This window comes from Sciurus carolinensis, chromosome 2, assembly GCF_902686445.1.
Source record: "Sciurus carolinensis chromosome 2, mSciCar1.2, whole genome shotgun sequence".
Lineage (NCBI taxonomy): Eukaryota > Metazoa > Chordata > Mammalia > Rodentia > Sciuridae > Sciurus > Sciurus carolinensis.
The window spans coordinates 119,505,873-119,523,096 of NC_062214.1; the positions used below are offsets into that span (position 1 = coordinate 119,505,873).

The window sequence follows — 17,224 nt, forward strand, 5'->3', positions numbered from 1 at the left end:
AGAAAGCCGGCATTACAGAACATTCTCAGCAAAATATTTTATTAGGAAGAGATGAAAACAACAATGCATATCAGCAACGGGAGGAACTAGCCCAAAGGAATAGCCAAATAAAGGAGAAACCAAGTCATGTCAAAAAACAAAAATGAGTCAAATGACTAGGAATACAAATCATATCACAATAATAACCCTGAATGTTAATGGCCTGAACTCATCAATCAAAAGACATAGACTGGCAGATTGGATTAAAAAGAAAATCAAACAATACACTGCCTACAAGAGACTCATCTCATAGAGAGAGATACCCATAGACTAAAGGTGAAAGGATGGGAAAAAACATACCATGCACATGGACACAGCAAAAGCTGGAGTCTCCATCCTCATTTCAGATAATGTGAACTTCAAGCCAAAACTAGTCAGAAGGGATAAAGAAGGACATTACATACTGCTTAAGGGAAGCATTAATCAGCAAGACATAACAATCATAAATATTTATGCCCCAAACATTGCCTCATCCATGTACGTCAACCAAATCCTTCTCAATTCCAGGAATCAAATAGACAACAACACCAATACTAGGCGATTTTAACACACGTCTCTCACCACTGGACAGATATTCCAAACAAAAATTGAATAAAGAAACCATAGATCTCAAACACAAACAGCAATTTAGACTTAATGGACATATATAGAATATACCATCCAACAAAGAACGAATACACTTTCTTCTCAGCAGCACATGGATCCTTCTCTAAAATAGACCATATTTTATGCCACAAAGCTACTGTTAGCAAATACAAGGAGATAGAGATACTACCTTGTACTCTATAATGGATTGAAATTAGAAATAAATGACAGAATAAAAAACAGAAACTTCTCCAATACCTGGAGATTACATAATATGCTATTATATGATGAATGGATAACAGAAGACATCAGGAGGGAAATAAAAAAATTCTTAGAAGTAAACGAGAACAAAGACACATCATATCAAAATCTCTGGGACACTATGAAAGCAGTACTTAGAGGAAGATTTATTTCATGGGGCACATTCAACAAAAGAAGTAGAAATCAACAAACACAGCTCAAAGACCTAGAAAAAGAAGAGCAAAACAACACCAAAAGTAGTAGAAGACGGGAAATAGTTAAAATCACAGCCGAAATCAACAAAATTGACACAAAAGAAACAATTGGAAAAATTAACAAAATAAATAGTTGGTTCTTAGAAAAAATAAACAAAATTGATAAACCCTTAGCCACACTAACAAAGAGAAAGAGAGAGAAAACTCAAATTACTAAAATTCGGAATGAACAAGGAAGTATCACAACAGACACTACTGAAATACAAAACATAATTAGAAGCTATTTTGAAAATCTATACTCCAACAAAACAGAAAACCTCAAAGACATCAACAGGTTTCTAGAGACATATGAATTACCTAAACTGAACCAGGAGGACATACACAACTTAAATAAATCTATTTCAAGCAATGAAATAGAAGAGGTCATCAGAAGCCTACCAACAAAGTAAAGTCCAGGACCAGATGGGTTCTCAGCCGAGTTCCACAAAACCTTTAAAGAAGAGCTCATTCCAATACTCCTCAAACTATTCCATGAAATAGAAGAGGAGGGAACCCTCCCAAACTCATTCTATGAAGCCAATATTACCCTGATACCTAAACCAGACAGAGACACATCGAGGAAAGTAAATTTCAGACCAATATCCTTAATGAACATCGACGCAAAAATTCTCAACAAAATTTTAGCAAATCGCATACAAAATATATTAAAAAGATAGTGCACCACGATCAAGTGGGTTTTATCCCAGGGATGCAAGGTTGGTTCAACATCCGGAAATCAATAAATGTCATTCACCATATCAGGAGACTTAAAGATAAGAATCATATGAATATTTCAATAGATGCAGAAAAAGCATTTGATAAAATACAGTATCCCTTCATGCTCAAAACACTAGAAAAAATTGGGGTAGTGGGAATATTCCTTAACATTGTAAAGGTCATCTACGCTAAGCCCATGGCCAATATCATTCTAAATGGTAAAAAACTGAAAGCATTCCCCCTAAAAACTAGAATAAGAAAGGGATGTCCCTCTTTCACCACTTCTATTCAACATCGTCCTTGAGACTCTAGCCAGAGAGCAATTTGACAAACCAAAGAAATTAAAGGATACGAATTGGAAAAGAAGAACTCAAATTATCCCTGTTCACTGATGACATGATTATATATTTAGAGGAACCTGGAAATTCCACCAGAAAACTTTTAGAACTCATAAGTGAATTCAGTAAAGTAGCAGGTCACAAGATCAATGCTCATAAATCCAATGCATTTTTATACATAAGTGATGAATCTTCAGAAAGAGAAATTAGGAAAACTACCCCATTCACAATAGCATCGAAAAAAATAAAATACTTGGGAATCAATCTCACAAAAGAGGTGAAAGACCTCTACAATGAGAACTACAGAACACTAAAGAAAGAAATTAAAGAAAACCTTAGAAGATGGAAAGATCTCCCATGTTCTTGGATAGGCAGAATTAATATTGTCAAAATGGCCATACTACCTAAAGTGCTATATAGATTCAATGCAATTCCAATTAAAATCCCAATGATGTACCTTACAGAAATAGAGGAAGCAATTATGAAATTCATCTGGAAGAATAAAAAACCCAGAATAGCTAAAGCAATCCTAAGTAGAAAGAACGAAGCAGGGGGTATCGCAATACCAGATCTTCAACTCTACTACAAAGCAATAGTAACAAAAACGGCATGGTATTGTTATCAAAATTGACAGGTAGATCAATGGTACAGAATAGAGGACACGGACACAAACTGAAATAAATACAATTTTCTCATACTAGACAAAAGGGCCAAAAATATGCAATGGAGAAATGATAGCCTCTTCAACAAATGGTGCTGGGAAAACTGGAAAACCATATGCAACAGAATGAAACTAAAACCCCTATCTCTCACCCTGCACAAAACTCAATTCAAATGGATCAAGAATCTCGGAATCAGACCACAGACTCTGCATCTTATAGAAGAAAAAGTAGGTCCAAATCTTCAACATGTCAGCTTAGGATCAGACTTCCTTAACAGGACTCCCATAGCACAAGAAATAAAAGCAAGAATCAACAACTGGGATAGATTCAAACAAAAAAGCTTTCTCTCAGCAAAGGAAACTCTCAGTAATGTGAAGAGAGAGCCTACAGAGTGGGAGATTATCTTTGTCACTCATACTTCAGATAGAGTGCCAATTTCCAGAATCTATAAAGAACTCAAGAATACAAATAATCCAATCAACAAATGGGCTAAGAAAATGAACAGACACTTCACAGTAGAAGATGTACAAGCAATCAACAGACATATGAAAAAATGTTCAACATCTCTAGTAATTAGAGAAATGCAAATCAAAACTACCCTAAGATTCCATCTCACCCCAATTAGAATGGCAATTATCAAGAACACAAGCAACAATAGGTGTTGGCAAGGATGTGGGGAAAAAGGTACACTCATACATTGCTGGTGGGGTTGCAAATTAGTGCAGTCACTCTGGAAAGCAGTATGGAGATTCCTCAGAAAGCTTGGAATGGAACCACCATTTGACCCAGCTATCCCACTCCTTAGCCTATACCCAAAGGACTTAAAATTGGCATACTACAGAGATAGAGCCACATCAATGTTCATTGCTGCTCAATTCACCATAGCTAGATTGTGGAACCACCCTAGATGCCCTTCAGTTGATGAATGGATAAAGAAACTGTGGCATATATATACAATGGAATATTACTCCGCCATGAAGAATGATAAAATTAGGGCATTTGCAGGCAAATGGATGAAATTGGAGAATATCATGCTAAGTGAGATAAGCCAATCTCAAAAACTAAAGGACAAATAATCTCGCTGATAAGCGGATGAGGACATACAATGGGGGGTGGGAGGGGTTAGCGTTAGTGTTAGGGTTAGGTTTAGGATTAGAGATAAGGAGGGTGATAAGAATGGAGGAAGGAAGGACTGTATAGAGGGAAAAGAGGGGTTGGAGGGGTGGGGGGGAAGGAAAAAAATGACAGAATGAATCAAACAACATTACCCTATGTAAATTTATGATTACACAAATGGTATGCCTTGACTCCATGTACAAATAGAGAAACAACATGTATCCCATTTGTTTACAATAAAAAAAGAAAAAAATAACAAAAAAAGGAAAAATATTGAATGATTATTTTACAATACACCCAAAAATCTTCTCAAAATAGATTAAAAACTGATGTATAAGACTTAAGAATGGGGCTGGGGTTGTGGCTCCGCTGTAGACGCTGTGTGAGGCACTGGGTTCAATTCTTGGCACCACATATAAATAAATAAAATAAAGGTTCATTGACAAGTAAAAAATTTAGAAAGAAAAAGACTTAAGAATGTCAAAGACCTAGAAAACATACAGATTTCTTCATGACCTTGGTTGGTGATAATTTTATGATCAGGATGCCAAAGTCACATGCAAAAAAGGAACAAAAATAAACAAGTAACACTCCATCACAATAGAAAGCTTCTGCACAAAAGAAGAGCAAGTCGAGAGTGAAAAGGCAGCCTATGGAAGAAACAGGCTTGCGTGATGGAAACATGCAACACAGTACCAGAGAAAACAGACACGACTAAGGTTATGGGATGAGTCATCCTTCCAATCTCCTCTGCGCTGCTTCCCAACGTTAATATCAGGTCCATTCCAGGAACAAAATGAATAAGAATTTTCTTGCTCAACTTAGATGTTTCTTTTATTTATTTATTTGCTTTGACATTCGGTGTGTACTGAAACCATCTGCTGTTTAGAATATCACAGAACTATAAGGCTGCAGAATGTCAATGGCTATAATCAGAAAAATTAAAGCTAATCCAGAGAATGCTTTGCAAATGTTGGTTAAATTCTAACAGGTCCTATGGGAGAATCAATTATGTTGAAATCTTGAAATCTTGTGGAAAACAAAAATGTGAGTTAAAACTACAGTGACATATAGATGCTATAAAAAGGAGATAGGAAGCCCGGCATCAGAAAGGGGCCATGTCCCTGGTTCATGTTGCTGCAGTAACGATCTCCCTGCTTTTCTCTGCTATCTCAGGCATATGCCCCCATCTAGTCTCCAGCAGCTACTGTTCCTCCTGCCTGTCCCTGTCCTCATGGGTCTATTCCTCCGCCTTTTCAAGTCTGCTTCAAACTCTGTTTAAAATTACAAGACCAATATCCCTACTGCAATCCCCAACCCACTCCACCTTTCATATTTCTCAAGTGAAACATATATATATATATATATATATATATAATTTACTTATTCCTTAATAATTTTGTTCATTTTCTGTTCACACACACACACACACACACACACACACACACACATTGAATTGAATTGAATAGAACTGAACTGAACTGAACTGAACTTCTCTAGGTAGACAGGATTTTTCTCTTTTGTTTCCCCCACTGGGGGCACACTATCTGTTAATCACTCCATACAAGTTTGTTAAACAGCACAGAAACTGTCTTAGCACCTGAAATGCTACCTTTCCAATGGTGAACATGATGCAACTGACATGTCCTTGAACAACAAATTTGAGATCTCTTAATGGAGGGCAAAGGATATATTGTCCTTCAAAATAGAAGGTAGCTCAGATGGTAGATCTTCTTATTGTAGTCTTACAAGTTTTATTTCATTTAATTATTCCCCAGGAACCTTTTGCAATATCTGTTATTTAAAGCCAAGAGGGGGTAAGAACCTATTTCTGCAAGTGCTGTATTCCTCAGGGAATGGCTGGTCTTAGGATTTCACTGTGAATAAATAAAATTACAAAACTGTCTTATGTGCCAAAGAAGTACTTTAATAATATCAGGGGAGGATCCTTAACTCTCAAAAGGCCATGATGTAAGTAAATAAATACAGAAAGTTACCTTTATCTGGACTTTTATCTTGACCATAAGTATGAGTACTGAAGCAAAGGAGATAAAAATCTTTTCATATTTACCCTCCAGAACTCATGGCAGGTTCCAAACTGCATGGTCCAATTCTCAGAAGCCCCTCACACTCTTCCACCCTCAGGGGCACTATTTTAATAACCTAGAAGAACTTTCCTCTCAGCACATACCAGCAAGTGAGTTAAAATTTGCCATACCATATCACAACAAGTGTCAAGTATTATGCATAAGTGGATTTACTGGCAAATGCTTTGTTTTTGCTCTAAATATGTAAATATTTGATTTAAAAAAATTCAAAAGTGAAAACTTAAAAATATTAATTTTTTGTTTCAATGTTGGGGAACATATTTATCTACTTTCCTTATCTTTTTAAAATATTATTGAGTATTGTTTACAAAGAGACCTGGGAGTTTTGTGTGAAAATGTGTAACTGATAAATCTTTAGAGGTAGATTTAGTATCAGTATCATATTAATTTTGTTGCTTCTTCAATGGAGGAAACATGGAACTCTCTGATTCTACTCTAATATCTTATCTGAGCAGCCATCATGTTGCTGTCAGTTTCACTTAGTTTAATTTGCTTTGGTTTCATGTGGCACAACCCTTCTTTAGAAGACAAACCCATGTTTCATCTGTGTGCTTTTTTATTGGTGCACTATATGACCTTCTTTGGATTGTAATTTAGTATCCCTGAGAAATACTACAACAAAAGATTCAAGCAGGGTAAGTATTGTCTTTAATTTAATATATGAGGATCGGGTTTCAATGTCAGTGAAATAAATCATTAAAGTTGAGTAGAATCCTGGGGGCATAATACAAAATAAGTTTTAAACATTCAGGCAAATTAGTTGTGAAGAGATCGAACAACTGCTAAGACTTACAGGGCAGCTAAGTGAATATCTGCTTCAATAAAAGACTGCAACATTATCATGTGTAAGCATCCCCCAGGTAAGGATGTCTTTGAAACTTATTCACTGTCTTACACTAACATCATTGCCTTCTCTCTGCCTATGCATATAATCACAATATATGTATACAAGTGAAATTTAAAGGTTTCAACTTGAAGGCACTAAGTTTTTCACTTTTAATAATTGACTGGAAATGGGTAAGATTCATCTTGCTGTCTCAAAAAAAAAATGGCATTCATTCTTCCTCCAATACTGTACAACAGCCTCCCCTGAGAAAAATCATAGTCATTCAGGATAAAAAACGTAAGTAAGCATTTTGTTTTAATCTTACTATATGATCAGAACCAATCAATGGAGACTTCATATCCATTAAAACAAACAAAAAATACAAAAAAATACAGACAACCCTTGCAGTTAGAGATATTACAGTATCTGCCATATTCCCATACTTCTCCACCTGTCATGGTGTGATTGATAGATGAAACAAATAAACTGAGCCATCAGGTTGCATGCACGCTTCACACATTCTGCATAGTTCTACAGGCAATGAGATATCGGTGCTCCTCAATATCTGTGGGGTTGATTCCAGAATGCCCCATGGATACAAAATCACCAGATATCCAAGCCCTTTGCAAAAAGTGTTGTAGTGTTTGCATATAACCTACACACTTCCTCACATATGCCTTTAACCATCTCTAGATGATTTATAATATGTAATACCATGTAAATGTTTTGCAAACAGTTGTAAGACTGTGTTGTTTGAGGAACAATGACAAGGAAAAACATCTCTGTTTAGCACAAATGCTATTTTTTTCAGTCTGCAGTTTATTGAAAACACAGCTGTGGAACCCACAGATACAAAGGACAGACTGTACCAACAGAAGTCTTTCCACTTTAGACACAAAACGTGATCACCAACAGCAGGATCCTAAGCAAAAAAGATATGTAAAAGTTAAACTTCATTTCAGTAACAACAGACTGTGAAGGGGTGGTACAGGTGAGTGAAGTAAAAAATCACGTTTCAAGGTTGTTTCAATGGAGAATACCTACAATGAGTATTAAAAAAAATGTGTTTTATGCAAAAAGGAGGCAAAAGAGCAAGTACAGAAATCAGCTATTAAGAAAATAACATGGAAGCTACACACACACACACACACACACACACAAATAAACAACTTCCATGGTGTTTTGTTTTGCTTTGTTTTGGCACAAGGGATAGAATCCAGCAGTGCCTTACCACTGAGCTACAAGGTTTTTCTTTTTGGAGGGTTAGGGTCCTTGCTAAATTGATTAGGCTGGCCTTGAACTTAAATCATCCTGTCTCAGCCTCCCAAATCACTGGGATTACAGGTTAGCACTTTTGCAGCAAAATTGTCCACATTACATATTATAATCCCTCACAGAAATTTCTCTTCCAAAGGTCATTTGCTCCAAGTAGCACATCTCATTTTCACACTCACATGGGAATGAATCAAAATTTTCAACCAGAGAACCTCAGGCACAAAAGTGTAGGACTCTTCCTCTCTACTGTGTAGCTGAAACCAGCAGTCTTGATAGAGAGAAAAACACTTCTTAAACACCAAAACGTGCAATGAATATCATATAAAACCATATGTTGTGGAACCAGAAAAGTCCTTTCAATCATTTTAAATACCACAAGAAGGCAAGAAGAGGAATAAGCCGGCTTCGTTCATTGTATCAACGTGAGTCAGGACCTTTGGAAATATTTTAATGTGAGTAGCACTTCACTTAGTACCATTATCAATATGACCAATTTTAATAAATTATCTTTATATCATACTTTAGAAAGAATTTCACATGCACTGATTTGTATGCACTGTGCCCTACATGGTAAACATATAACAAAACACAGAAATAGAGATGAAGCAACTTATCAATTACAAATACCACCTTATTTTGGCTTTGTTTGGTTTGCTCTAGTATGTTTTTTATTTCTTTATTATTTGCAATTTACAAAATAAAATCATACTCTTGAGGAAAAGGTTCTGGAAATTACAACTTATTGAATTTGAATAGACACTTCATTGTTTATTACTTCATCAGAATATTTAAAAGTTAATACCACAATTCTACAAATATACATAATTATAATATACTAATTTAAATTAAAGTAATAATAATAGAAAGGAGATTAGTAGAACAAGAGGTCAGAGGAAGGTACTAGGGAATGAGATTAATCAAATTATGTTACATGCATAGATGAATATGGCATAATGAATCCTATCATTATGTATAATTATAATGTAAGATGGCAAGGAAAATAATAACAACAAATAAGAAATTTGATGTCTCCAGGAAAAAACAACATTCAACATTAAACAGCAATAACCTCTGTCACCTCCATGACTTCTACAACAATGAATGTGTCCAACCAAGAACACAAGCTCTCTGTTAGCCACTTTATCCTCATGGGCTTTCCCTCCAGCCCACAAAGGCAGCTCCTCTACTTTGGGCTCTTCTTCGTAACCTACACTCTGACCCTGACGGGCAACGCAGCCATCGCCTGTGCTGTGAGGGCAGACCGGCGCCTTCACACTCCCATGTACATCCTCCTGGGGAATTTCTCTCTCCTGGAAATATGCTATGTCACCTCCACCGTGCCTAACATGTTGGCCAACTTCCTCTCCACAAGCAAGTCCATCTCTTTTGTGAGTTGTTTCACACAGTTCTACTTCTTCTTCTCCTTTGGTTGTGATGAGGGCTTCTTCCTTTGCATCATGGCCTTTGACAGGTACCTGGCCATCTGCCGTCCTCTGCATTACCCACGCATCATGACCCGGCAACTGTGCACTGGCCTCGTCGTCTTTGGATGGTCATGTGGGTTCATCCTCTTTATAACTCCAGTTGTTCTCATTTCCCGGTTACCCTTCTGTGGTCCAAATATCATCAACCATTTTATGTGTGATCCTGTCCCACTGATGATGCTGTCCTGTGCGGAAGACACCACCACCCAGTCCATTTACTCTGCCTTCAATGCTTTCTTCATGATTGGCACTTTTCTCTTTATCCTTTGTTCTTATGCTCTGGTGATTCTAGCTGTGGTGAGGATGCCCACAGCAGCAGGCAAACGCAAGGCTTTCTCCACTTGTGCTTCTCATCTAGCCGTGGTGTTTCTGTTTTTTGGCTCTATTATGTTAATGTATGTTAGCCCTGGATCAAGACACCCAGTGGAAGTGCAAAAAATCATTACCTTATTTTATTCTGTGATAACACCTCTGTGTAATCCTCTAATATATAGCTTGAGGAACAAGGAGATGAAAGCTGCCCTAAGGAGAGTCTTTGGGACTGAAATACTGTTCATAAAACATAAATCAAACATCGTGGTTATCTAAGTTCCATCACAACCTACCTAATCAGATGTAGGTGAGAACATTGTCTGGAGAATTAAGTTATTTTGGTTAGGTAACTGCTAATAAAGCCCCCTGTATCTTAAATATTACTATTTACTCTGATGGGTTAGCCTTATTGAAGAAATAAAATTGTCTTAGAAATTTCACATATAACTCAGTTTCTAAAAGGCAGCATAAATACACTTTGTATTTCAGAAATGGGTGAGCACATAAAAATGTAATATAGGTCCTAGACTTGCTTCAAAACTAAACCTACATGTATTGTTCTTCACTGGTTACCAAATTAGAGGAAGGATTTCTGTATGAACAAAGTCCAGCCATACTGGCGTCATCTTGTCATCCACCTCCAAAGAATACATGTTTTTACTGTAAGGATTTCAAAACAAAACAAACTAATAGCTTTACCTAGATGATAAATGGGAGGTCACTCAGGACCCACAATACAAATTGGAATTTCAGTAGCTATTTTTTATCCAAAATAGATGCACTAAATGTAAAGTTCTGGGCACGCATCAGGATTTCACTCTCCTTGCTATAAACTAATGTCATAACAGGTGCAAGACCAGATTCTAGTTCACCATTTTTGCTTTGAGACATATTTAAGGATTATAATAATCTTCTCTAAAAATCTTTTCTTCTTTAAAGTGTATGTAATCACAATTGTTAGTTTGACAATATTTTTTATTTTAACCCTGGTCATCAATCCTTTCATTAACTCTCTAAAATGTAATGAAAGACAGTCAGTAAATAAGATGCAATTTCCAGAGCTGTATTTACGCTGGCAGAAACTTACTTGCATTAGAAAGCAAGGTACAACTATAGTTGTAGGTCTTCTTTTAAGAAAGAAGAAAGAATTTGAGGCTGTCTGGACTTTGACAGAAATGCTTTCTGAGGAGTTTCAAGAGAGAGGAGATGTTGCTATGGTCTCAATCTAAAATATCCCCTAATGGTTGATGCGTTCAAGGTGTAATCCCCAGTGTAGCAATGTTCAATTCAGAGATGGGTACTTGGGAAATGATTGGATCATGAGGGTTCTGAACTCATCAATGAACTAATGCATTGATGGGTTCATAATTGAATGAACCATTGGGAAGTGGTGGAAGCTATAGGAGGTAAGCCTTGCCTTGAAGGAAATAGATCACTGGGGCCATGCCCTGGAAGAGTATATCTTATCCCCAGTCCCTTCCTTTCTCTCTTTCTTCATGGCTCCCATGAGCTAAGCACCTCTCCTCCACCACATGCTGCCCACCATGACAGTCTGCCTCATCAAAAGCCCAAAGCAATGGGAACCAGTGACCAAGCACTGAAACCTCTAAAACTGGGAGTCAAAATAAATCTTTCCTCCTAGGTATTTTGTCACAGTGACAAACATCTGACTAACCCAACTCTCTTGAGGCAGGTTCTTTTTTGTTTTTCTTTGTATTTCACTGAAAGAAAGTGAATAAAATGTGAATAATTTCCTGAACAAATTGTTTTCATTAGATAAATGCTTAATTTACAACCACACCCAAAATATTTTCAGTGTAGTTATAAGATGCTGACTCCTTCCTGATTATTTTTAACCTTGAATTCACTTTAGATTCCTAAGTTTCATTCATTCTATAGTCATTTATCTTTCTGAGACAAAGAGGAAAGGAGATGAAAAATGGGTGGTGTTTAGTTAAGCTGTTTATGAAGGTGTGTGTAGGCTGTTTGTAAAGATGTGTTTTTCTGTAATCAACTGTGAAACAATAATTAACTTGGCTTTGCATATCTCAGACTAGCTGTATCCCAGGAAAACTTTTACCTCATAACTCAAATTGTTGCCACTTAATGTAATGAAATCCAAATTAGTAACTTTTGTTAAATTTTGAACTTATAAATTAAAAATATTATAATAACAAAATTTTAACTTCGAAGTTGTCTAATATATTTTAAGACATGAACTCTTTTTTTTTAAGACATGAACTCTTTATAAGGATATAAATAAAAAGCTCTTTTACTTAGTACATGATTTCTTGTCTCTACACACTCTCCCCAACTGCTACCAAAATCTGAAGTTTTTTTCTTAAATGACTGTTTTTTTTTTTAAACCAAATAAACACTTACCTTCCTTTTATGCAGATTGTAGCACTGCAGCCTACTTCATTTAGTTCAATAATGTGCACTATTTCGGAGTATTCATCAGTTGATTATATTAAGACAAACCACTTGTATTCATGGTCTCCAAATTTTCAAGTATCTGTTTCTAGACATACTCCATGTGAAGCAAATAGGAAATGGGAGAATTCATATTTAATACAGCAGATGTTGTATTACATTTAAAAAAGGCAATTTGTGAAATGTTCTGTAATATCATAAGCATAGTAACTCTTCAAAGTAGATGTATTTCGTAAAGATCTTTATCCAATGTATACAGAATAATTTCCTTTCCACTCAGTGCCCTCATGGAACTATTATACCCTGAATATGATTTGAGGACAGTCACTTCATACTTCATTTATTATATGCACCTACAATTATATCCTACAACCCTCTGGGGCATATTTTTATCAATATCTTACTAATAGGTTAGAAAACTAACCTAACAGTTTTAGTGAGGTTCCATAGTTTCATAATGTCATGCAATTAGTAAATAACAGTAGAGAAAAAAGATTATTGTAGAAGATGCTTTTGGTGAGCTTTTATTTTCACCTGCAGGTATTTTGTACAGTTTAATGTAAATCTCAACTCAATGACCACGTTCCACTCAAAACATACCACATAACTCTCAAACCCAGTTTCTCAGAAGCCACCAGAGACCCACAGCCTATGCACAGATTCAACTTGAGATGTTATGGAGGTCAATAGAGATAGATGAATACATCAAGCATTCCTCTTTCTGGGAGACATTTTCTGTGCTGTCCAGAGGCCCTGATCTCCAGTCTGCATTTTCTGCCATGACTTTTTATCCTGTCCTCACTCTCCCTGCTTTTTCTTCCTTAATGTGACCACCTCTCATAAGAAACAGCCCACTCTTTCTCTTGGGCTCTGCTTTCAAAGTAGACTATAAAAACACAACTAGTTTCATAAGTGACCCTAACAATTATCCTCACTCTAAAATTATGGAAATAGATCATTACTCCTGAATGACCACAAAGAGCCCCAGTAGGTTATAAGTCAGGTGGTAGTAACCCCTAAATAGCTGAGCATCAGACTCACTAGGTTTTCACTCATGATAAATTGGGAGGAGGTCACATGGAAGAGGAAGCCCTGCCCAAGAAACAGCTCTAGCACAGCACATCCTCTCTGTCCTGAGTCTAGCCTTTCCTGGGACGTTCAGAATAGGGCAACCCAGAGCTTTATTCTCTGAGCTCCGTGAGCTCCAGCAAGCAAACTGGAGATGCAATGGAGCCTCAGCTAATTACCTTGGCAGTGATTCCAGAAGGAGAAGAAAGGACAAGGAAAGCAGGTAATGGAAAAGGAGAAAAATGTGAGAATCATGAAGAGTCGAAAGAAAAATGGGATTCACACTTATGTTTGAAGAATTTATCTGAACCTCAAACACCTAAAAATCTCCCTTGTTTTTAAGAATGACTGTCTTCTTGGAATAGGTTACACAGCAGAGATAACTGGTTTCTAAGTTACTACTGAAATTAAAAGGATAAGAACTGATGGGAAAGGTCACATACTAACAGAATCCCAATGTAAATATTATTAAGAAAAATATGCATACACATATTTATATTGTACTCAAAAAGTTAGATGGTTGACCATCAAAGTGACAAAGAATCAACAGACTTTTTTCCATAAGCAGGTCATTGGAGGAAGATATTAAAAAAAGATTCTCCAAGTACAATATGAAAATATCCATGAGTCCAAAACTTTTAGATACACCAATAGTATTTCCAAGAGTCAGCACTTGAAGAAGTCACAGGACATGGAGACTGCAGTAAAAGAACCTGGCTAGTGCTACTCAGAAATGTATTTGGTCCACGTCACCCACCCTCTGCAGCAACCAGTGGACACTAGCAGAGTGATTGGGCTGCTTCTCTGCCTTTGTCAGCTTGGGCAAGAGCTGACTGATTTCTGCCACCACATAGCTCTGCTAAAGCTTCAAGTCTTTAATAGAGAGGAGTGTGAATCAAGTTACAGAACCTAACCAATGATGACATCTGAAAGGGGTCCAACTCCCACATTCTAAGATCCATGACAGGAGTTCAAGTAAACCCCAGTGTCAACATGAGCTTCTATTGTGGATCTTCTCAAGGAGCAAGGAAAGAAAAGGATCTGAAGCTTTGCCCTTACAAGGGATTTTTCAGGAACTACTTTGCTAAAATATTTTCAGGAATTATTTGTTAAAGTAACTCATTACCTTGAAAGTTCCTTCTGGAAATGATCAATTTGAATAATCTTTGCTTACCCCTGGCATTCCTTGTTCCAATAAAATTGGCTGTACTTAAATAACAGGAATTGAAGCCCTAGAGCCCAACTTCTGAATAAATTTTCAAATATAATGTTTGAAGTACGAATATTTAAATAACCCAAAATAACATTCGAAGATTTCCAGTGACCAAAAAGCATAATAATGACCACAAAGTCATAACCAGTTGAAGCCATTGGCGTATTAGACATAATTATTCACTTCAGACATATTCATGGAACAAAAGGAAACCAAACTGAATCACAATCAAGTCTAAACTCTTGGCTTTTTAAAGCTTCTGTTTAACTATTTTAAAATGGTAGAGCTCTCTTCAGAAGAATGCGATGAGCCTTATATTAGATGGTGTGTGTTAAATCTGCTAACATTAATCAAAATTTAACAGAGACTAGAAACTATTATCTAAATATGATAGGAAAGCCTGGAGAGAGTGTTGGGTCAGAGGAAGGATAATTTTAAAATATAAAAGTACACCTGTGCAAGGGTGTCAGAGGAGGTTCTGAATGCTACGTAGACCCCAGGAGTTCCTGTACTCACTGTCTGAATGCAACTGGAGAATACCAGCATGCATCATTTCTCTCCTCCAGGAGTCTACCAGAGAAATAAAGGAGACCAACTTTCTATAAATTTTTTTTAATTTTTATTGACACACTTAATTGTACATATTTATCTGGTAGAGGTTGGTATTTCCATACAGGTATATAATAGGTAATGATACAATTATGGTAAGGACCTCCTTTTAATGTCACTACACTGAATGATAAGAATAGTCAGAGAGGTTACTCTTATTGGGTAAGAGTTCAGCATTAGGGGATTTGCTGAAGTAGATTTTAATCATCACTTGAAGAACTACGCAGGGTGAAATGGAAACCCCCAAAGTCTAAAGTAACTGGTAACATCCAACACGGTACTGGCTTTTTAATCTAGAACCACAGTGGAGGTGCCAGGTGAGCAGCAGACCAGCAGGGTCATTACTAGGTGACAGTCTCACTGTTGGACTCACAGAGATCCTCTCTTCTTTGAGTTTATCAGTGAAAGGAAAATACTGGGGGTTGAATGGTGCCCTGTGATTATTCCTCTGTGTCTGAAGGGCAGCCTCCAGTACAACAGAAGGCCAGAAATAGGTGCATATGTAAGTGGAGAGTTGCCTGGCGCTCTGTTCCTTTTTGTGTAACACCTAAAGATGATTTTACATTGTACATGAAGCACAAACTGTGGCAGGATGACTCAGAATCCAAAATCCTGCACACCTGGGATCTCTCAGAGGACACAGGTGGGATCTCCTTGAGTACAGCATCTACTGTCTGTAGGGCTGCTACAAAAGGGGGCTATAAACGTTCCCCTGTGTTCTGATCTATGAGTATAGTCTATATCACACAGTAGTACATCATGTAATAAATGATTACTTCACAAATTCCCCATTCCTCCTTGCAAGACTTCTAACTTGTCTATTCAGGGCACACATGTTTGAAAATCTCTTCAGAAAATCTGACCAATCTGTTTTGCCTTCTCTTTCAGATAAAAAGATGACAGAAGCTAGTGGGCTTCATATCACTTCAGAGAAGACAAAATGTTTGTAAGTGATGGGTCATTCTTTTATTAACTATCATTAAGATTCAAAGATTCCTGTCCTTGCAGTAAATGTAAAGATACAGTTGCAGGTGTAATTCACAATAACCCAAGGCAAGGAGGAAGTGGTCCTCAGCATGTTGATCTGAGAAGAGTGAGGCAGGAGGAAAGGGATTCTCAAAGAATAAGAAGTATGTTCCCAAATGGGAGAAGGAGGAAGAGCAGGCAATTCATACAGGCTGTATTACTCCCAAGAATTTGAAAGAAAATCATTCTTCTCTCTTTCTCAGTGTACTTCTTTTTCTCCTCCTTCAAATTTTGATTAACAAACACTCATTCAAGAACCACCTAGAAAACACCAAAGTCTTCTTCTTGAAGGCTCAATATTCTTCCCTTAAGTTTGAGGTGCATTTACAAGCAAATGTAAAACAGGGATTTCGCCTTCAAATACAACACCCATGAAACACGCATGTCTTTCACTCTCATCTTTTCCTTATCACATTTCTTTGCACTGTTAATATGCACTCTTTCTGGCTACAGTTAGTTTAAGCATATCAGTTTTATTATGGTCAAAAGAATGTGGGGACACTTACTACACACTCTTCAGTTAAATCTCAAGTACTGAAAATTCAGGTTGTCTAGATGATTTAAAGCATCATCGTATCCCTTCTAAACAATGAATTTCCAGTCCCAAACCTCCCTCAATGAGCCCATTATGACCTTAGATTTATGGACTTGAGCTGAGGCATTTCTGTTAGAGAGCCAGATCTCCCAATAAAAGGTTGAAGCCAACTACCATCTTTTTTCTCTATGTCAAACTAGCCATTGCTCAGCAAGCAGAATCAAACACCAGCTATAAGAAGCTAATAGGTCCAAACTCAAATAGAACAGAGATGAATTAGTGAATTCAGAACCATATGGAACATTTTCATAAAAGTGCATTAATGGAGGTGACTAGTCCTAACTGAAGTGCACTCTATGTATGAAGTTGCATGCTGATTGTGAA

The 17,224-nt window shown here is 36.8% G+C and overlaps 1 protein-coding gene across 1 annotated transcript; it reads left to right on the top strand.

Annotated features, from left to right (window-relative positions):
* The first annotated feature begins 9,257 nt into the window (after positions 1-9,257).
* LOC124976416 (olfactory receptor 11G2-like) lies at positions 9,258-10,232 on the top strand. The gene has a single exon (XM_047539300.1). It carries the CDS (start codon positions 9,258-9,260, stop codon positions 10,230-10,232), a length of 975 nt encoding a protein of 324 aa, XP_047395256.1.
* The last annotated feature ends 6,992 nt before the right edge of the window (positions 10,233-17,224 follow it).

What these genes read in the sequence shown, in the direction of transcription:
- LOC124976416 (XM_047539300.1), top strand. Translation starts at nt 9,258, where the DNA reads ATGAATGTGTCCAACCAAGAACACAAGCTCTCTGTTAGCCACTTTATC.